The sequence below is a fragment of the Engystomops pustulosus genome, chromosome 3 (assembly GCF_040894005.1).
Source record: "Engystomops pustulosus chromosome 3, aEngPut4.maternal, whole genome shotgun sequence".
Classification (NCBI taxonomy): Eukaryota; Metazoa; Chordata; class Amphibia; order Anura; family Leptodactylidae; genus Engystomops; species Engystomops pustulosus.
The window spans coordinates 93,602,404-93,625,204 of record NC_092413.1 but is presented as its reverse complement, the minus strand read 5'-3'; the positions used below and the strand labels follow the sequence as shown (position 1 = coordinate 93,625,204).

General features: G+C 40.7%; 1 protein-coding gene across 2 annotated transcripts; it reads left to right on the top strand.

Annotated features, from left to right (window-relative positions):
• The first annotated feature begins 637 nt into the window (after positions 1 to 637).
• Positions 638 to 14,189, top strand: MYB (MYB proto-oncogene, transcription factor). 2 transcript variants are annotated; one of them, XM_072141477.1, is made up of 16 exons: positions 638 to 880; positions 3,257 to 3,371; positions 3,806 to 3,877; positions 4,309 to 4,401; positions 4,638 to 4,858; positions 5,279 to 5,513; positions 6,108 to 6,176; positions 6,543 to 6,647; positions 7,390 to 7,632; positions 8,105 to 8,467; positions 8,855 to 9,000; positions 9,568 to 9,682; positions 10,454 to 10,579; positions 10,947 to 11,060; positions 12,139 to 12,246; positions 12,836 to 14,189. In XM_072141477.1, exons 1-16 carry the CDS (start codon positions 714 to 716, stop codon positions 12,941 to 12,943), a joined length of 2,400 nt encoding a protein of 799 aa, XP_071997578.1. In that variant the 5' UTR covers positions 638 to 713; the 3' UTR covers positions 12,944 to 14,189. The 2 variants fall into 2 exon arrangements, with proteins under 2 accessions (XP_071997578.1, XP_071997579.1); XM_072141478.1 differs by lacking the exon at positions 8,105 to 8,467 and having other exon boundaries at positions 646 to 880.
• Positions 14,190 to 22,801: the final 8,612 nt, after the last annotated feature.

The window sequence follows — 22,801 nt, the reverse complement described above, 5'->3', positions numbered from 1 at the left end:
ATGCACTTTCAGGGAACTTGAGCGGTAATGTAAGTAAATGTGCCCCATTGTGTATCAGGTGATGCCAGGAATCCAAAAGGTGAAGGATGAACAATCATTACCAGTCAATGGGATTTGTGAGGGTTTATTGGGGGTCACTCTGATATTCCATTACAGCTTTATTATGAGGCTGCGTTCACACGTTCCGTCTGGATTGTGTTTCAAAATGCTATGCAGGCAGAACGGGGCTCAGCCCGATCACATGTGTTTCAACAGAACAAATGCCCAGTGTTTTGCATTGTTATGAAACGCAACCTAGAAGTAACGCGTTAACACAGTCTAAATGCGGCCATAATGCTGCTGTGAATAAACTTTGAACTGACAATGAAGAACTTGACATAACTAATACTTGTGTGAAAGGCTGTCCCCTACTGCCTCACACTGGCATAGTATGACCGCCTTCCCTGCTCCACACATGAATGAGTGGTGGCGCTGGAGAGGCACCTGTGACACGGCTCGGAGCGTGACATTGCACTTGCTCGTATTTACTCTGTGCAGCGCCACCTCTCAGAGCGGGGTTTGTGCCTGAAAAGGCGCCTACACTTTGGCGCTGCCCTCCTCTCCTCCCCGCTACTGCCCCGCTACCCCCTGAGGCTAAGGCGCCTGCGCAGGGCGCCAGATTTGGCGGGAGGGGGTGTGTAGAGTGAGCTTTTGTTTGAGGGAATCTCTCTTTCATGTGCCGTGCCCTCCTCCCGGCTGTACCCGCCCTCTGCCCTCCTCCTCAACAACTCCTCCTCACTAACTTTATCATAGAGCCCAAGCCACTTGCAAGAAGTACATTCACCTTCTTGCTCACCCTCCCTGACCTTGCTGGAAGGATGGCGAGGAGACCCAGGACCAGGTAACGCATGCTGAGCCAGCCGCTGGTGTGAACGTGTCCTGTGGCTGGAGATGACTACTATTGCTTATTTTTTTTTTATTTGCAATTTGAGAGAGAGAAGACTGGAGTGTGCCAGGGTGGCAGGTGGTGCCCATGGGTGACACTTGTGTTGGCACCACAGGTGGCACGGAGTAGAGGCCGATGTGTGGCGCTGTCACAGCCTGCTGCATGTGTCATGACACTTGCCGTGCAGGTCCATAGGGCACCCATGTGCCAGCAGCAGGTGCACAGATGGCAGCTCCTTCACACGTCTTCTTCCCTTGTCAGCTCCGCGCAGGAGCCGCACACGTGGATGAAGCTTTTCCTTCCATTTCGGGGACTTTCCTGGACTTTGTGAGAACCATGGGCGGATGTGCCACCTGTGCCCGGGCTGGCGGCAGTGCAGATGGATGATGTGTGCCAGTCATAGCGGAGCTCCGGGGCTTGTGTGCAGGAGACAACATCCAGGAGGCACATCTCAGCCTGATCTATGCAGCACATGTCTGGGAAAGTAAACATACAGCGATATGCCATTGTTTCCCAGCATGTCCCCGGAGCATCTGTCAGCTTATACCTTGTAGATGGCTGAGGAGGATGTGCCAGCTCCTGCCGCGTGTGGGTGAAGTGAGGACAGGATGGAGGATCCTTCTTAAAGGGTCTCTGCATTTAGGACTAGACACAGAAGATCTTGTAGCCAGGGATTGGCTGCTGTGGTTACTTATCTGCTAGCTACTTGTGTGTGTTGTATGATGATAGACCCCCTGGCATCACTGATACTTGAGAACCGTAATATGTATTTCCATCCCTAAAAGTGTCATGTAGAAATTAGAAGATGAACAATACTTATCAGGTATAAAAGGATGGTCTTACATCACAATTTTATAATCCCTTTATTTCAGTGTATGATAAAAGATGTGTTTCCTACATTCAAATAAGATCTTTTTGGACTGTCCACTCTGTATGTTTAGTTTGGTCTGTTTGTAAAAGCGGCAAAATAAGCCCCCTCCCTCATGTGCCCATGTATCTTCACCTCTTCCATTGCATAACTGAGTTCCTTCCAAAGCTATAACTTTCTTCTTACCTTACTCTAACCACACGCTGTGGTGAAACAAGCCTGTTTTATTAACCCGCTCCCCTCACTGCTGCTGGATGTAGAAAGTCTGATAAAACAAGTGTATCCATCTGCAAAGTGTGTGAGCTCTTCATATCAGAACAGATGATCATCTCTTACTCTAGTTTCATTTGACATCATCTCTTTCCATCTGCTGTACAAGTCTCTGCTCTGGAGACAGTCTACCTGCTACACAAGAGTGTTTCCTTTGGCCCACTGGCACTGGCATTAATGCAGCGTGTGCCAGTGTCTTAATCTAGGGCATTTGCTGCCAGACTTTATTATTATTATGTTCTTATATTTACAGTGTCTTTAGGAGGATGTGTGAGAACATGAACATTTTGTGATGGGGAAATCCCTTTGTCATGTAGCAGAATTGTAAGACATTAGAAGGTGTCTTGTTGGTTGGGGTCTCCGGTAGATCACGTCATGGGCTGAAGGTGGACCTTGGTGTGTCATATACCGAAGGAGTTATTGACTTTCAGCTTGGTTGCTCAGCAGTACCTTGTAAAACTGTCTTTGTCTTCTTTGACCATGAACTGCGGGCGTGTTGGGTATTGTGACTGTATACAAAACAATGATGGCGAAGGCTCTTAGCCAGATTCATGTTCTTCTACTGTGATGGTGGTTTTTATTCTATATATCTGCTTTATTAAGAATATCAGTAAATATCTATTTGGTAATTCTTTTTGTGTCTTTATAAAACTTTTTAAGGCTACCTTTTTAGGAGCCATTTTTTTACACCCCTTTGCCCTGTTTTTCCAGGCATAATGGGTTACTGCCCTGACATACGGTCTATATCCGAGCAGAGGTTGAAACAAAAGCTTCTGCCTTTATTTTGAGTTTTTGGTAAAAGTGAAGACAATAGTGAAGACTCATGTTTGAGTGTTTCAGAAAGCAGATAAGGAATCTTAGGGCTTCCTTGTGTAAATGACACATAATATCTGGTTCTTTTACTATGCTCAGACATTCAGGTTTATTTTAACTTTATTGGTGGAAAGGTTGCCAAATGTGCAATTTGCCACTCATCTGACAGGAGAAGCAGGTCTGAACATGCAGAGCAATGATCCATCTGCCAGGACCGTATTCTTGTATCTGTGGAAACACAAAACAGTAGAACCTGTTCAGAGTATCAGCACAGCAGAAGAGAACCTACTTCTCACACATCCTTGTCCTTTTTATTGTGATTTTTCTAATGTGAGAAAGTTTGACATTTTTTCTTATGTCATGAATGCTACTTTTTACAGTACATACAGCTCAGAGGAAGAAGAGGATGACCTTGAAATGTATGATCATGATTATGATGGATTGCTCTCTAAAGGCAAAAGGCACTTAGGCAAAACACGATGGACCCGTGAAGAGGTACATAAGAACATAAATAGTTGGTGCTCATACAGCATAATTGTAAAAACCTATTGTTTTCTTTCTGTACACAATGATTTCTTCAGGAAATATAGCTCATCGAGTATCACTCTGGCGTCTATACTCTAGTTTTGTTGTAACCTGGTTGCCTGGAGAGTTGAAGGGAGTGACTTGCTTCTTCACGTTAACTGGCAACTAGACAATTATTTAACAGTTTATTTAATATAACATTATATTTATATATAGAAGATTTACATCCTTGTCACTTATTAGATATTGAGTTTCCCCAATGTAGCCTTTGAGCATATTGTAGCCCATATTTTCTCCATAAATTTCAGGACATATAATAAACGCTTAAATTTGTCAAAATATTTTATGTAAGTGGAGTGTACCTATAATGTTAATTCTCTTTAATATTTTCCTATTTTTTTCAGGATGAGAAGCTCAAGAAACTAGTGGAACAGAATGGGACAGAGGACTGGAAAGTTATAGCTAGTTTTCTTCCTGTAAGTGTTTTTTATTATTTTTCAATTTAAACAAACAATGTGAAATGTTCTTTAGTTCGCGCATGAGTTGTATATATTTACGTGTTATAGTCAGAAATATTGTTCACCGGCTGTTTGAGTGAGCAGCCAACTTTTTAAGTTGGCATCAAAGCTTTGGCCAAGGGGCATTTTTGGCAATCTTTGATGGGGTTGGACTTTATTCTTTAACCAAAGCTAGGAAGAGCACAAGACTTTTAAAGTTTGTTTCACTTATTGCATTTTTTTGACAAGGGTATCTCTTGGATTGAAGTGTTACAGTTAAACTGCAACATGAAAACAACATCATTAGTTATCAAAAAGAAATATGGTTACATTTAAATCAATTTACATAGAACTGTAAACAGTTTGTATTCTTGCAAAAATATTTTTTCATTATTATTTTATTTTTTAAGAACCGGACAGATGTTCAGTGCCAGCATCGGTGGCAAAAAGTATTAAACCCAGAACTTATTAAAGGACCATGGACAAAAGAAGAAGACCAAAGAGTATGTTTTGTGCCTTTTTTCCTTCTGTAATTTGTCCTTTTCTTTCAGTTTATTTAACCTAAAATCTGCATAGAATAATAAATAACTGTGTATGAATTTTCAAAATCTTCTCTTGGCTTGTATACTAAATAACTTTATTTTGTGAAAACATTTACGTGGATTGTTTCTGCTTTAATGCCTCAAGTACATACAAATAAATCTCATCAGATTTTATTTTACATTTTAATTATAAAAAGGTTATTGAACTAGTACAGAAGTATGGACCAAAACGCTGGTCTGTCATTGCAAAGCACTTAAAAGGAAGAATTGGAAAGCAGTGCAGAGAGAGGTGGCACAATCATCTCAATCCAGAGGTGAAGAAAACATCTTGGACAGAGGAAGAGGACAGAATAATATATGAAGCTCACAAACGTTTGGGAAATAGATGGGCTGAGATTGCAAAGCTTCTGCCTGGGAGGTAATGTAATATACAGCTCTGTAAGCATTAAAAGTGCTTTTATACAGATTCACAAGTTATCCAAGATAAGATAAAAAGCTCATGATAGTCCATGTAACTTAAAAAATAATGGGTCAATAAAGCAGTGCAAATTTTTCCAACCACTAGGACTGCATAAAAGTTAAACCTTGATGTATCTGGTGGCGCCAGAGGGGTGGGGATTTCATTATATGCTGGCGCACTGCATAGTTCTTATTCTTTCAGATTTGAAAATGAAGTATATATTCTGGTCCTTTATAGGTTATTATGGTATAACTCTGTTACGGAATTTCAATAGAATGCCCGACTGATTCTAAAAATATAGAATTCATTTTTGCCAAGCTCACATTTTTGATATTGTCTAACAGCTTTCTTTACTACTTCTTTAATTTTCATTTGTAGGACGGACAATGCTATCAAGAACCACTGGAATTCTACTATGCGGCGCAAGGTTGAGCAGGAAGGTTATCTGCAGGAATCATCCAAAACCAACCAGCTTTCTCCAGCCACAAACTTCCCAAAAAGTAACCACTTGTTGGGTTTCACCACTCACACCCCACCTTCTTCTCACATCTCTCAAAGCAGCCATGCCTCAGTGAACAACTTCTCCTACTACCATATAGCTGAGCCACAAAATGTAAGAATGTATTATTTTTAGTAGAAAGATCTGTATGAAGTAGTGACTATTTTCAGGTAATTTCAATAAATTGTAATTTCTGGAAATGCATCAGGAGGTTAATGTCATCCTTACTTTAAAAATACATGTTAATTCTTCTTATGTGTCAGTAAATTCTTATTTCAGTAAATACTTGTTTCATGTAACAGTAATGAAACATATTTTCTCATAACTCTTTGTTGTATTCTTGAAACGTTTCTGCTGGAAATTTATGAATAAATTCCAAAAAGGTGTGTCCATACACATTTGTCCAGTCCGCTGCTCCAGAATTATAATTTCATGGGATATTCAAGTACTTACTAAAGTATACATATCTAGTTTTTATAGTAGAATTTTAGTTTTTGTTTGTAAAAAGAATTCTATATTAAAAAAAGGGCAGATATTAAATATAAATATATGAAGGTGCTATTATTCCACAAATCGTATAGTAATTTAAGAGTTGAAACAATCTAATAATAGAAATCCATCTGAAATTGTAAACAAGTTTTAGGAAAAAGATATTAGAAAATTACTTATGTTATTTAAACATGTGTAAAAATACTTTTTTATTTGCAGGCACCTTATCCTGTTGCATTGCATGTTAATATAGTCAATGTACCTCAACCAGCAACTGCAGTTGTTCAGGTATGTAACAGCAGCAATTTAATACATTGCATGAATACATTTAGCATTTAAATATTTTAGTTCTGCATATATTTAGCAAATGATATCAATAACACTACTTATGGAATGGAACAGGATGTTTGTGTTTCTTACTTGAGTTAATTTACGATGCAGAGAAAGTAAGGGAAAGAGGAAGCAATGACTATGCAAGAATGATGGAATTGCTACTATTTTTAATTGGGTGATCACCCTTTTCAGATCAGTGTAACATTTTTTTTATTATAAAAGTCAATTCTTACTATTGGTTAGATGAAATGTAGTTCTCCTGTTTTGAGGGTTTTCCTGCCTTGTCTACTTGATTGTAAATGGATTATGCACTAATTTTAGAGATCCTATACTGAAGAAGATCCAGAAAAAGAAAAGAGAATTAAAGAGTTAGAACTTTTACTTATGTCAACTGAGAATGAACTCAAGGGGCATCATGCATTACCGGTAAGACAAAGTAAATGACACGTAAACTTTTAAAGGAAGATTATTCCCCTTATCGACAGAACATGTTTGTTCTCTACTCTAACAGGTGTGCACGTTTTATGTTTACAACTAACCTTTTTAGCTTGCTTTCATTAATATAGGCCGACATATTTATTCTCCAGTAAATGCATCATTTTATAGTATTGTTTTCATATGGACCCTAACTTTTTAGAACCTTTATTTTAGTAATCTGTAAATTAACTGCAGAGGGTACTGGGCAGTACTAGCCTGGCCAGGCACTGGGCGCTAAGGCTTCCTCATGCCCCAGTAGCCCCTGCAGTTAATTTAAATACAACTAGAATAAAGTTTAACAAGTTAGGTTAGCTTCCAGGGCAGGGGCAGCTGAAAGAATCTACCATCTGTATCTGATGATATGTTCCTCTTGGTAGATTTCCATTTAAGCTCTTAGATTCTTACAGTTTTTTGTTTTTTTTTACACATAATGACCTTGCCACTTGAATTTAGTTGCAATATGACATTGTAATTGCAAGATGACACAACATATAGCAACATTTGAGGCACAACACTATATTGATGAAAGGAAACATCTTGACGACTGTTTCAGAAGTGTAAGTTCTTTGGGTGATGCAACTGTTTTTATCGAGACTCTAGCTGTGTGTGAGACACCTTGAGCAATTTCATCTTAAGTTCCTTCTTTGTACTATATTTTTACATTTTTCAACACTTTTTTTTTTTTTTTAAGAATCCTGCGGAAGAATATCCTGTATGGCATAGTACAACTATTGCTGACAACTCCAGGCCTCATGGGGATAGTGCTCCTGTGTCCTGCCTTGGCGAGCCACATAACTGTACGCCATCTCCTCCCATGGACCATGGATGTCTTCCAGAAGAAAGTGCTTCCCCTGCCAGATGTTTTGGAGTTAATGTTTTAATACAGATGAAAAATGGACCTGAATACTCAGAAACTCTCCAGCTTATTGATTCTGTAAGTAGAACAGTGTTACCAAAATAAGCATAATTCACGTGTACAGTGCATTCTGCTAGTATCCTATATAATGTGAGTAGATATTTGTACTACAAGATACGAACACCTACAAATATATATTATATTTATTATATTTGGTCTTTTGAACTAAGTTTACAAAAACGGAAATTGACAAAAGGAATTGTACGTCATTCAGTTACATTTTTATGTAATGTGCTCCTATAGGCTCATACGGAGTAAAATTTGCTTATATTGTCATTATATTCATTAACTGCATAAAATGCTTGTCTATCTTTTCCAAGCTTAACAAGTCTGCATGTGCTTCTTGGTTAAGAGATTATTAGATTCTTATTCTGTGGCGCTACACAGAGATTGGGATAAACAGTACTTTGCATAAAATGCTTCTGGACTAAACTTTAAGGTGGCACCATACACAATGTTAAACGTTTCGTGCCTCCTACATTGTTTTCAGGATTCTTCATCATGGGATGAAGTCAACAGTTTTGAAACCAATGAGCAAGGAGATTCCTCACCCAGCAAATCTCCCTCAACTCAAGACTCTAAGCCTTCAGAGGGCATGGGCAGCATGTGCAGCCCAGGCGATACACCTGATACAAACTTGAGCAAAACTTTGTTGTATCAGCATTCGTTTATATCTCCCAATTCCCTAAGTTCCCTAAAAAGTACCTCATCACCACTGACCGTCTTGTGCAAAAAGAAAGGGCGCCTGAATTGCTTAACCAGGGGAGACAGCAGTCCCTTAAACCTGGCTGATATCATCAGTTCTACACCAAAGCAGTCTCCATTCAAAAGCCTGCCCTTCTCTCCCTCTCAGGTAGAACAAAACTTCTGCAAAGTTCTCACTAATTCTAAACATCAGAGAATTAACAATATAGAAACTAATTGTTTGGAAACAATGACTAATACCTCTCACACTCATTGATTTCACATCATGGTGAACACTTTACCAGCATCTCAGCATTTTCAGTTTTGCGCTGGGGATGGCAATGTTTTTGGTACTTTCAGTCTTTCCTTTTGGCTTTCCTTTGTTTGGTGATGGTAATCGATAATATGTGTCTATATCTTCTTAATTTTTTTATTTAACCCTGTAAACCTATTGATGATTATTGCTTGTTTGTTTGAAAAAATATTGGTTTTATTTGTGCTTTATTTTATATTGAACCAGAATCAATAGTTAATCAGATTTGCTTCTTATTTCCAGTTTTTAAACACAGCTGTAATACATGATGATTTGGATCTACAGCACCCAAGTTTAACCTCAACTCCACTTTGTGCATCTCATAAAGCTACTATAGGAACGCCTCTTCACCGGGACCATACACCACGTCTTCAGAAAGAAAATAGCATGTATGTTGTTTAGGTGTTACTGATCTATATATTGTATCTATTTTAAAGGAAACCTATCACTAGGTCCTCTTCTCCAGGATCCCGACGCTGGTCTTTTTCACACTTGGGTGTCGGGATCACTGAAAAAAAAAAAAACAGTACCGAGCCCAGGGACGTGATGTCTGGTACTCCAGGCCGTTAATTATTCACATGTCCCTTTCCCATGTTGGAGAGGGTTGTGATTTCATACAGGAGGCGTGAATAATTAACAGCCTAGAGGGCCAGACATCGCATCCCCACACTCTGGGCTGCTTTTTTTTTAATCGTTCCCGGTGTGTCCAGCTTGAAGAAGACCAGGGCCTGGATCCTGGAGAAGAGGACAATAAGAGAGAATGTGTAGTTTAATTTTAGTGTTCGATTTCCTTCTTCTCCATTTTTAAGTATGCAAATATTGATTAAAAGGGGGAAAAAATGGGAATCTAAAAAAGTGTGTGTATCAATGGATGTGAGTGTATAGATATTTGTGATGGTTTCTGTAGTTGCAATGTGTTTTGTTTGACTATTTAATGTTTTCTTGTTCTTTTAAAGTCTTAGGACTCCAGCTTTAAAAAGGTCAATTTTGGAAAGCTCCCCAAGAACTCCAACACCATTTAAAAATGCTTTGGCAGCTCAAGAATTCAAATATGGACCGCTAAAACTTTCGGTGAGTTGATGAGTAAATTGTGGCTAATATGGCTGAAGTAGGCAGAGGTTTTTCAATGCAGTGCCTTGCCAAACATCAAGCAAAACCTTTGCAACTTTTACGGACATTGCATTTTTTTTGCAGTGGAAAATTTTGATGTTGAACTGTAAGAACTGACAACATACAACTTGGCACCTTTGCACAGGATCCACAGGAGACTGGGTATCCTTTGTACCCTGGTCGTAGCTCGAGATGAGGATAGCAACCAGTCGTGCATGCGCCAACTGCTTTATTAATCTACATGGTGCTGACAAAGATTGCGACGGCCCACGGCAATCTCCATAAGGGCCATAGAAATGAATAGACCAACCTGCATTTGCATGACTGGCTGCTCTCCTCGTCTCGCGCTACGACCAGGGTACACAGGACCCCTGTTCTCGTGATCCGCGGGGGTCCATTCACTGAGGCCATAGGGACTAACTTGTATGTCGCTGGAAAACCTAATTTAAGACTAGAGCCTTGTGCACCAGTCTTAATGATCGGCGCAGCTAGCACTCGATTTGACAGAATTGCCAAGCGTATCCAACCTCTTAAAATTTTGATTCCGGAGCACTAGTGTAGCAACAGAAGTTCTATCTATAACCTGTGGCTGCTTTGTCACGTGCAATAGTAAATAAGCTCATCTCGCTCACCATTTTTAAACATGGCGTTCATGGAAGCAAAGATACCAAAAAAAACTTGCATACAAGAAATGATGCAACAATATTTCATTGTTCTACCTTGTATTTTTAGCATCACACCCCTTCACACCTTGCAGAAGATCTGCAAGAAGTGATCAAGCAGGAGGCTGATGAGTCTGGCATTGTACCAGAGCTCCAAGAAATGGAGGAACCCCTTTTAAAAAAAATTAAACAAGAGGTAAGCAAACAGAGAGTGTACATAATTATAAAGCACTGTGTTACTTTAAAAATAAAGAGATTTTTGAGTGTGATCAAAAGCTTTAGGTGTAAGTGCTGTGTGTAAATTAAGTACCGATATGAGTGGACCATACTGGTGAAAGGTTGGCATTTTACTACTTGCATATTATAAATTATTTATTTTTCTTAATGGTAATGGGAATTTGCTTTACAAGAATTTTTATGAAGGCAAATGATAGAAAATCTGACCTTAAGGGAACAAGTTCTTTTAAATATACAGTAATGCTTTATAATATCAATTTATAATTACAAAATATAAATAAAGTTATGAGTTAAAAATTGATTTCTATGAATAACTGTTTCTTCAGGTGGAGTCACCATCGCCACCTCATAAGGTTAGCCACTTTTTTTCCAGTGTGTGGGAACAGGAAAACCTAACAGCTCAGTTGTTCACACAACAGCATATAATGGAAGATACTCCTGTAAGTATACAGTACAGATAAACAAACAATAGGAACAGACATTGACTGTTAAATGAATAATAAAGAATATTTGATGGATTGGCCACTAATAACAAACTTTACTAGTGTACAAGACCTTAATTGGGTCATCCATATTATACTTAACCCAGTAAAGTTTGTCTGCAGTCTGCGGTACTCAGGACTTCCTGCTAGCTTCTCGTTGATGAAGGTGGCCATGCAGTTATCCACACATGGGGATGGTTATTACAAAGGGGGCGTGCAGACAATGAGTACAGGGGTCCTCTTGAGCGCTCTTCTGGATGTCACAGGAAGTTCTGTGTCTTTCTGCTGTTTGTTCACGTGACCCAGGGCTCCTGCGAACTACATGCAAACTTTAGTGGAGTAAGTACTATATATGGGTGACCTTATACGGGTCTTGTACTTTAGCCTAATAGAATAGGTTATCAGTGGCCAACCACTTCAAACACCCTTACAAAAGTATAAAACTCCTCTACTGCTCTTACAAGGCTTCAGACAAAAAGTGAAAAAAACAAACTACCAAAATAATCATATATAATGCTGGACCAGGATCCAGCGCCTGTAATAAATTCTGAACTTATCATTTTAGCATTAATGTACAGTATTACAAATTTAATTATCTGAATGCAAACAGTTGTTGAAAGCTGTATTCAATATTGTGGGCAGTAATGTCACCTACTAAGGCTACATTCACACGAACGTATGGTGGACGTATATACGGCCGAAGTATATACGTCCACTATACACTTCTATGGCCTCAGGACGCCGTACGGGAGCAGTACAGTGCAACACATGTGCGGTACCGTACCGTTCCATAGCCCGTAGATTATAGAGACTAGACATGTCCTATCTTTCTACGGAATACAGCACCGTGTGCTGTGTATTCCTTTGGAGAGGGGCGGGGGTGAGCAGCGCTAATCCCCTGCTCCTCTGCCCAGTGCTGATGTATGCCCGCCGTACTAGCTTTAGTATGTATATATTGGAAATCACTTTTTAGTTATATTTGTTGACTGTATCACTAAACTGCACACTTTAATCTGAGTAATTGATTTTGTTTTAGAATCTTCTTACCAGTTCATTGTTAATGAAGCCTATGTCTGAAAAAGAAGACCATAGAGTGAAATCATTTACAGTGCCCAGGAACAAATCGCTGGCTAGTCCATTGCAGGTAACTAGTCGTCTTCAGTTTGTTGTACTTTTACTTAGAAGGATTGACTGCCTCAAGACCCACTGCAGTTGTTGCTTACAGCCTGCTGTAAACAACATTTATAAACACCTTTTGGCTTCTTGATGTGTTATGCTTTCCATGTCATTCTTAAACTTGGATGTACAGTCTGTGTAGTTTCTTATTTGCTTGTAATGACAGAATACAGTTCTGTTTAGCTGACATATTTGTGTTTTATTTAAGTAATACCCTGCAGGAATGAAAGTGAGTACAGTAGTGACTTATTCACATGTACTGTACGAGGGAAAAATTCTCAGGGTTTTAGTATTATATCACCATTATTATTTAACATATTAACAATATTTGGACTTGATTATCTATTGCCGAGCAAGTCAGGATGCATTCACTTTCTTTTTGTCATGTTCTGGACACTAGACAGCATATGGTCATCGGCAGCAAGTGAAATGTACGTGTAGGTGTAAGATGCATTAATCCTTTACAAGAATTGCTGGATAGATTTGTGAAAAGATTGTAAATCACCACAATCTTTTTGTGTTGGTTGTTCTAACAAATATTTCTTTTCTCCCCACAGCAGTTCAGCAGTGCGTGGGAAGCAATGACTTGTGGGAAAACAGAGGACCAGATATATTCAGAAATCTATCACAAATGTATGAAAAATGTATCTACACTTGTCATGTAATGGCAATGGGATTTCAACAAGCATTATAGAAATGCTTCATGTGAATTTGGGATTTAGTTGTAAAATTCCTCTACATGAAGCTTTGGGAATGTTGTTAATTTGGGAGATTTTTGTTGTGGTACAACAGTTGGGAGAAGCACCAAGTGCATTTTTGTTCTGGTCACTAAGCCTCTTGCTGGAAATACATGGTGCCAACAAATAGTGTTGGAAGATGGTTATTTCCACATGTATAACATGACATTTTTGCCTAAATAATTTAGGTTTTGTGCTGTTATTTTGTGTATTATACACAACATTTGAACATATTTAAAAGAACAAACATAATACCAGTATTGTATGTTGGCGCTGACAGTAGCTCCAGCAGCTGCTGTATGATTGCCACTAGACAAAGTCTGATTTACGAGAGTTTAGCAAGCATTACTACAATTGTTAATATTTATCACACATGAAAAAATGCATAAAAGGGAGTAATTATTGTTTATAACTGTACATTTGTTTTCTACAGTTTGTACAAATATTTGTTTGTCTACTAAGTTTTTTTATACACATTTTAAGCTTGCTTTAAATGGCTACTGGAAACTTTTTTTTAATAAAGAAAATTATATTTTTATTCACTAATTTAATTTTTTATCAGTTGCCAAGACTCCATTTTGGTGTTTTGTTTTTGTTTTTTTTTTCCTTTTTTATATATTATATATATATATTTCTTTTTACCCCTGCCCTGCTGCTATGACTGTAGCATGTAGACATTGCTAGCATTGTGACAAAATAATTGGAATATGTACAAAAAAGACCACTATGCTGATGTCTGCTTTATTATGCACTAGCATTTCAGAACATTTTTGTATGTTTTAAATACCATTTTGTACATGTATGAAGTAAAAACAAAAAGAAGAAAAAATAAAATACTGGGAGATTGTCTTGAAAATTGCACCTTCAGTTATTTGGGAGAAGACTGCATTTTATGTGTTTTTGTTTTTTTTATTATCCTATATTTGTCTTTTTTTTTTATGAACTCTGTTATATGGACTTGGTTTTCTACCCAAACGTCTATTGTTTTGTACAGTTACTGCCTTTTCTTTGGACTTTTTGAGCAGAACACTGTATTGCTTTTTTTGTTTGTAAACTTCAAATTTGCTGCCTTAAAGGATGTAGTGCAGCATCATCACTGCACTTATTTTGTACTGCCTTTGTAAAAAAAAAAAAAAAAAAAAACAATAATAAAAAAAATGAGTGTTTTCTAACATTTTTAATTCCTATGAGTATTTATTTACAAGTTTTTGGACATGTCTCTTATAGTATGTATGGCAGACCGGACTACATTAGAACACATGAAAAGATGCATCATAGATTCGACCTGAATGATGGTTTAGGAATGCTAATTTTATTAATGTTACATTGTACATTTATGGCAAGAAGCGATTAGTGGGGGCAGAGTGATTTCAGGAGGTTTTAGATCTGTTATCAGGCAAGATTTTCCCTGAAAAAAGTGGGTTATTTCAACCTGCCATTTCAGAAAGTGTTTTCTAAGTACATGAACTTCCTATGATAATTGGATTTCCACTTACTAAACTCTCTCCTCTACAATCTATTCTTAATGCAGCAGCCAGGCTTGGCTTTCAGTCCAGATGCTACCTGCATGCCTCCAGTCTATGGGAGTCACTGCACTAGTTTCCATCTCCTTCTGAATACAGCTAAATGCATTGCCTTCATTCACAAAGCTCTCCACAGGGCAGCACCACCCTGCATATATTCCCACATCTCAGTCTATTGTCCAACCCATGCTGAGATCTAAGATTATTCTCTTCTTTAATTCAAACCTCCCACAGACTTCTCCAGGGCTTCTCCCGAGCAAATAAAGCAATAACTGCCTGTAAAGAGGAACATTAAAATCTGAAATCTTTACTTCTTATAATACTAAAAATTAGGCCCATAAGACATAGCCATAAAGATCCTTCACTTGTCGGAGAGAACCCTTTCAAAGGGACTATACTTTGTCCCGGTCCCCCACTCTGACATCCTTGCATGGGTAAAACTACCTACTTATATGTGCAAAGAGCCAACAGAGCACATGAAAATGATGCAAAAAGTATATACTTACTTATATATACACATTATTTATCCTAAAAAGGCAGACATAAAAAGGACAAGACAATGTGTATGTATAAGTATTAATAAAGTATATAATTTTTGCATCATTTTCATGTGCTCTGTCGGCTTTATGCACATATAAGTAATAATAATAATAATAATAATAATACTTTATTATCCCAAACGGGAACTTAAAGTGTCACATCCGCAATACATCAATCAACAAGACATCACATATATAAAATACAAAAAACTCACATAAAAAAACATAGAAAAAACACACCAATAAACGTAAATATAAAGTAGGTAGCTTTGCTAAACCGGTGGTGACTGGCAGGGCCCTATCAGCCAGTTTCACCTCAGACATTTTTGTATCGGTGGTATATCTTTGGATGGGTGAAAGATATTAATCTGTTTTGCAGACGTCTCAAGTGGAAAAAGTTCAAAATTCACAACAGAAGACAGTATATTGAACTTGGTTTGTTCTATAACCTTCAAGCATTATTGGAGGAGGGTGAAAGGACTTTAGGAGAAGGTCCATTTACAGATTTAATAATAATAATAATAATAATAATCTTTATATAGCGCCATCAAATTCCGTAGCGCTTTACAAATCATAGGGGACATATACAACTATATTACATTACAAAGAACAAACAGTCATATGGAACAATAGGAGTGATGGCCCTGCTCACAAGCGCTTACAGACTATGAGGATGAGGGGGTGACACAAGAGGTTGTAAAATGGTCCAGCCATTCTTTATAAGGGAACAATATAAAATAATTTAATAAATAATTTACTAAACAACGATGTTGCTGCTTGAACCAGCCATCAGCCGCCATCTTATTTACAGGGTCCAAGGTGAAAAAGACTGCAGAGAAGCCTGGAGCTTGGTATATATCAGTTGTTTGCCAGATAACAGATGGGAGATAGGATGGATTAGTAAAGGGAGAGTTGACATTTCAAGCAGTTAGTGAGTATGATAGGCTTGCCTAAAGAGATGGGTTTTAAGAGCACGTTTGAAGCTTTGGAGGGTGGGTATTAGTCTCAGAGTCTGGGGAAGGGCATTCCAGAGAATTGGTGCAACTCGGGAGAAGTCCTGGATACGTGCATGGGAGGTTCGAATTAAGGTAGAGATTAATCTATTGTCACTGGCAGATCGAAGAGCACGGGAAGGGCGATAGACTGAGATGAGAGAAGAGAGGTAGGGAGGTGCAGCATTATTCAGAGCTTTGTGGATGAGGGTTATTATTTTAAAGTGAATACGGAAGGAGACAGGTAGCCAGTGCAGTGATTGGCACAAACTGGAGGCATCCGTGTAGCGTTTGGCCTGAAAGACGATCCTGGCTGCTGCATTAAGAATAGATTGAAGAGGAGAGAGTTTAGAGAGTGGAAGACCGATTAGTAGGGAGTTACAGTAGTCTAGTCGAGAGTGAATAAGTGCAACAATTAGCATTTTAGAAGTTTCAAATGTCAGAAACGGCCGGATTCTGGAGATGTTTCTGAGATGCATACGGCAAGAGCGAGCAAGAGATTGAATATAAGGTGAAAAGGAAAGGTCAGAGTCCAGCACAACCCCAAGACAGCGGGCCTGCTGCCTCGGTGCTATAGTGATCCCACAGACCGAGATGGAGGAGAGGTCAGGGGTGGTCTGGTTAGTAGATGGTGGAAAGACAAGAAGTTCAGTCTTAGAAAGATTAAGTTTCAAGAAGAGAGAGGACATGATGTTAGAGACAGCAGAGAGACAATCACTAGTGTTCTGGATTAAGGCAGGGGTGATGTCACGTGCAGAAGTATATAGCTGGGTGTCATCAGCATAAAGATGATAGTGGAAACCAAATCTGCTGATGGTTTGTCCAGCTAGATTTGAGACCTAGCTCCAGGAAAACTGTACCTCTGGGGGATAATTCTCTCATTGATGTGTTTTTGAAAATGGTGACCGACCAATTCATGTCTGTACAGACATCTAATGGGGCACTACCGAATTTATCAAGTGGTGAACAGCAAGCATTGAGAGACCTTGGTAATGACTCGACGTGGTCGTGATGAGGAGGGGAAAATATGTTGTGCCTTTAGGATTCTGAAAGACCAATATTGTTATAAAAAATTAACAGAGAATCCAATGGAGACTTTCCGCCATGGACATTCATGTATTCTGAATGATGCGTTGAAAGATCATTACAAGGAATGAAGTAAACTTCATGCTCCCTGATGACCCCAGCACGGCCACGTTCTATTCCCTCCCTAAGATTCATAAGGGGCTTTCTCCTCTAAAAGGGAGACCGATCGCCTTGGGTGTAAACTGTCTCACACAAAATGTGAGCATCTACCTGGACACCCTGTTACATCACTCCCCTCCTATGTAAGGGATGCAATGGATGCACAAGAAGATTGATGGTGTGGTGCTCCTGGCCGGCTCCCCTTAAAAGGGGCAATCCAAAAGGCAAGTACCCGAGGATGTGGAGAAATTGCTCCACAACCAGGGATTACCTAGCAGCTGTGAAAGATCTCCAGAGAACTTTTTTAGAGGGGATGGGGTAAAAATTACCAACAATGGCAGTATGTCACACATCTAAGAGGATATTGATACATAAGAATTAAAGAAAGAGATGTGTATGAGAGACATATGAAACTTTATTAGGAAGACATAAAAACACTTAAAAACCCACAATACGGGTACATATCACAAGGACTCCCCAAGCAAACATATGATAGATGACAAGAAAAATATCACACAAAATTATAACCAGGTAAGTAGTATTCCAAAAAATGCATGATCAATATGTAAAAATACAAAAAAATATACACAAAAATACCCAGGACCAAGGTTTAAAAAATAACATACAAGTGTACAGCATAAACATAAGGTCCGATAAAGGTAAAGTGCAATGTGATAAAGTGCAGAGACTACATTACCATAAATGAGGAGTAAAGTCTGGGGAGGAGAAGGTGCCCCACGCGTATCGCCCGGCTCGCGGGCTTCGTCAGGGGATACTGGCACATGCTGAGCGATATGTTTATATGCACCGGCCGTGTCGTCCCGGCCCAGCCCACCCACCTCCGCTCCACGCTGATACAGTATCCGGTCATGCGCAACGCAGACCGGAAGTATGGTCGTGCGTTTCACTCGGCCGGAAATGCCTGAAAAAGCAGAGAATATGCGTTCCACTGTACCTGAAGTCGGTAAAAACCATACTAGATTATTTATCTGTAGACAAATGTGAACACACACTGATAGGAAAAAGGGGGGGTGACACAGAATATTGATGAAAGAAATATATAATAATAAAAAAATAATGTGCTAATATGACAATTAATTGTGTGTCCTTACACGTCATTGTCAAAAATGGAAATCAACCAATAGTGTGTAGTGTTGTAGTGAACTATATATTAGGACGATTATGTAACAGATATTGACGAAAATACAAAAATATGGGAGCATTTTCTAATAGATATGCTCCAAAAACGACGAAAGACATTATTGCAATATAGTCGACAGTGTCGACAATGCGTACATGGCGACGAAGGACATTATCAAAATATAGACGACAATATATACATATATATATATAACGACGAAGCTACAGACATAGCGGCGAAGTACATTATTAAAGTATAATCCACAGTGTACATATATATATAGATAACGACGAAAATACATAAGTGCAACAATTAAAAATGCTCCAGAGATGATGAGGTGTGTTGCTGAAAAGCAGCAAGCAAAATAGAAATAAGATAAAGTTAAATTGAGTAGAATGTCTACATCCATTATCCACAACGCATTATCTCGATAAGTATCAAGTGATGTAAAAGTGACAAATATATGGAAAACAATAAGGTAAGTATACTACTATATATTTGAAAAGGTCAACGAACAGAACGAAAATTATGTGTAATAACTAGAGATGAGCGAGCACTAAAATGCTCGGGTACTCGTTATTCGAGACGAACTTTTCCCGATGCTTTTTCAAGGGGACCAAGGCTCTGCACAGGGAAGCTTGGCCAAACACCTGGAAACCTCAGAAAAGGATGGAAACACCACGGAAATGGACAGGAAAAAGCAGGGGCAGCATGCATGGATGCCTCTGAGGCTGCTTAAACGCACCATTATGCCAAAATTATGGGCAACAGCATGGCCATGACAGAGTGACAGAATGAAGCTAGATAGCATCTAAAACATCCAATAATTGACCCTGACACTATAGGGGACGGCATGCAGAGGCAGCGGCAGCAGCGGCAGGCTAGAGAGTGGCATGGCGACATACCCTAAATGGACTCAGGCTTCAAACCAATGGGTGGCAGAGAGGAACCAAAGGAGGTGAGCAAGAAGCGCTGAAATTATTTCCTCTGTGAACAAAAGGTTGACGGTATATTTAGTCGATAACACAGCATGGTGGCGACATAGAGACCAAGTTCCATAACGTATCTGGTGAAACACCCGAAAAATGAGCCTGACACAGCTCGTTTGATAAGGGGACGACATTTGGAGGCAGGCATGAAGAGGACTTCCATGATTAAGAGCGACAGTATGGGGCATCCATATTGCGCTTCTATGATTGCAACTGCAGGTCTCCAGCATGGCGGCGACAGACGCGCCGAGTTCCACTATGTATCTGGTGAAACACCTGAAAATTCTTCCTGACACAGCTCGTTTGATAAGGGGACCATGTATGGAGGCAGTGAACTAGTAGTAGATTAAAGGTGCTGCAGTTAAAACTATGCTAGTTGGATCTTGGGATGGAGCTGGCGCTCCGCTGCCAGGCGAGCTTTCGCCAATCCAAGCCCCTGTCTCTAGGCTACTCCCCAAACAGCACTTCTAAGAACCTTTTGTATAAGATCAAGTGTAGTAGCGTTCTTATAAGTTTGGGATATGGCGGGTGAGGGGAATGTAAACAGATGCGCAAGAAGCGCTGAAATAATATCGGTAAATGGTAAAAGTTTGGCAGTATATTTTGTGGATTACACAGCAGGGTGGCGACAAAGTTAACAAGTTTGATATGGAATGCCCTGTAATAGCTCTTGGGCGGTGTGCCTTTTATCGCCTAGGCTCAGCAGTTTGAGCACCGCCTGCTGTCGCTTAGCGACGGCACTGCTGCTGTGCCTAGAGCTACCGACTGATGGCGCCATGCCCACGGATGGTAATTCGGAGGAGGAGGAGGGGGAGGAGGGGTGGGAGGAGGAGGAGGTATAGTAGGCCTTTGAGACCTGGACCGAGGTAGGCCCCGCAATCCTCGGCGTCGGCAGTATATGACCAGCCCCAGGGTCAGACTCGGTCCCAGCCTCCACCAAGTTAAGTGTAGTAGCGTTCTTATAAGTTTGGGATATGGCGGGTGAGGGGAATGTAAACAGATGCGCAAGAAGCGCTGAAATAATATCGGTTAATCATAAAAGTTTGCCAGTATATTTTGTGGATAACACAGCAGGGTGGCGACAAAGTTAACAACTTTGATGTGGAATCCATGAAAACAATCCAAATTTCTGCCTGACACACCTCGTTTGATAAGGGGACGATGTATGGAGGCAGCTATATGGACGACTTTTGGAGGTAGCAATGGAGACAACGTGTGGAGGCTGCTATGGAGACAATTTAATTTGGATAGTGCCTGTATGTGGCAGTCCAAAAAAGTTTTCAAACCAGAGGAGCAGGTAGGTGGCCCTCCAGAAAAATGAAATAGATTGAGTGCCTGTATGTGGCAGTCCAAAAAAGTTTTCAAACCAGAGGAGCAGGTAGGTGGCCCTCCAGAAAAATTGAATAGATTGAGTGCCTGTATGTGGCAGTGCCAAAAATTGTTTAAAACAGAGGACCGGGTAGGTGGCCCTCCAGAAAAATTAAATGCATAGAGTACTATAGCTAGAGCCAGTGGGCCCTGTCAAAAAATAGCCAGTTTCCTCTGCTTTAGTGTACAAAGAGGAGGAGAAGGAGGAAAATTAGGAGGAGGAGTGCATAAATTATTCAGGTTGAGCTTCCTTCACCTGGTGGAGATTGGAAATTATGAGAAATCCAGGCTTTATTCATCTTAATAAGCGTCAGCCTGTCAGCGCTGTCAGTCGACAGGCGTGTACGCTTATTGGTGATGATGCCACCAGCTGCACTGAAAACCCGCTCGGACAACACGCTAGCGGCAGGGCAGGCAAGAACCTCCAAGGCGTACAGCGCCAGTTCGTGCCACATGTCCAGCTTTGAAACCCAGTAGTTGTAGGGAGCTGTGTGATCATTTAGGACGATGGTATGGTCAGCTACTTACTCCCTCACCATCTTTCTGTAAAGATCAGCCCTACTCTGCCGAGACTGGGGACAGGTGACAGTGTCTTGCTGGGGTGACATAAAGCTGGCAAAAGCCTTGTAAAGCGTACCCTTGCCAGTGCTGGACAAGCTGCCTGCTCGCCTACTCTCCCTCGCTACTTGTCCCGCAGAACTACGCACTCTGCCGCTAGCGCTGTCAGAAGGGAAATACTGTTTCAGCTTGTGCACCAGGGCCTGCTGGTATTCATGCATTCTCACACTCCTTTCCTCTCCAGGGATGAGAGTGGAAAGATTTTGCTTGTACCGTGGGTCCAGGAGAGTGAATACCCAGTATTTGACCTTTGAACGCGAGGGTCACGGGATAGGCAGCCTAGCATGAAATCTGCCATATGCGCCAGAGTCCCAACGCGCAAGAATTCACTCCCCTCACTGGCCTGACTGTCCATTTCCTCCTCCTCCAACTCCTCCAACTCCTCTTCTTCTGCCCATACACGCTGAACAGTGAAGGACTGAACAATGGTCCCCTCTTGTGTCTCGCCAACATTCTCCTCCTATTCCTCCTCATCCTCCTCCACCTCCTCCGATATGCGCTGAGAAACAGACCTGAGGGTGCTTTGGCTATCAACAAGAGAATCTTCTTCCCCCGTCTCTTGTGACGAGCGCAAAGCTTCCGACTTCATGCTGATCAGAGAGTTTTTCAACAGGCCAAGAAGCGGGATGGTGAGGCTGATGATGGCGGCATCACCACTGACCATCTGTGTTGACTCCTCGAAGTTACTCAGCACCTGACAGATATCAGACATCCACGTCCACTCCTCATTGTAGACTTGAGGAAGCTGACTGACCTGACTACCAGTTCTGGTGGAAGTTGACATCTGGCAGTCTACAATCGCTCTGCGCTGCTGGTAAACTCTGGATAACATGGTTAATGTTGAATTCCACCTCGTGGGCACGTCGCACAACAGTCGGTGAGCGGGCAGTTGGAGGCGGCGCTGCGCTGCCCTGAGAGTGGCAGCATCTGTGCTGGACTTCCTGAAATGTGCACAGATGCGCCGCACCTTCGTGAGCAAATCAGACAGATTGGGGTATGTCTTGAGGAAACGCTGAACTATCAGATTTAACACATGGGCCAGGCATGGCACATGTGTCAGTCTGCCGAGTTGCAGAGCCGCCACCAGGTTACGGCACACACAACCATGCCTGGCTTCAGGTTCAGCGGTGCCAGCCACAGATCAGTCTGCGCCGTGATGCCCTGTAATAGTTCTTGGGCGGTGTCCCTTTTATTGCCTAGGCTCAGCAGTTTGAGCACCGCCTGCTGTCGCTTAGCGACGGCACTGCTGCTGTGCCTAGTGCTAGCGACTGATGGCGCCATGCCCACGGATGGTAGTTCGGAGGAGGAGGTGGAGGAGGGGTGGGAGGAGGAGGAGGCATAGTAGGCCTGAAAGACCTGGACCGAGGTAGGCCCCGCAATCCTCGGCGTCGGCAGTATATGACCAGCCCCAGGGTCAGACTCGGTCCCAGC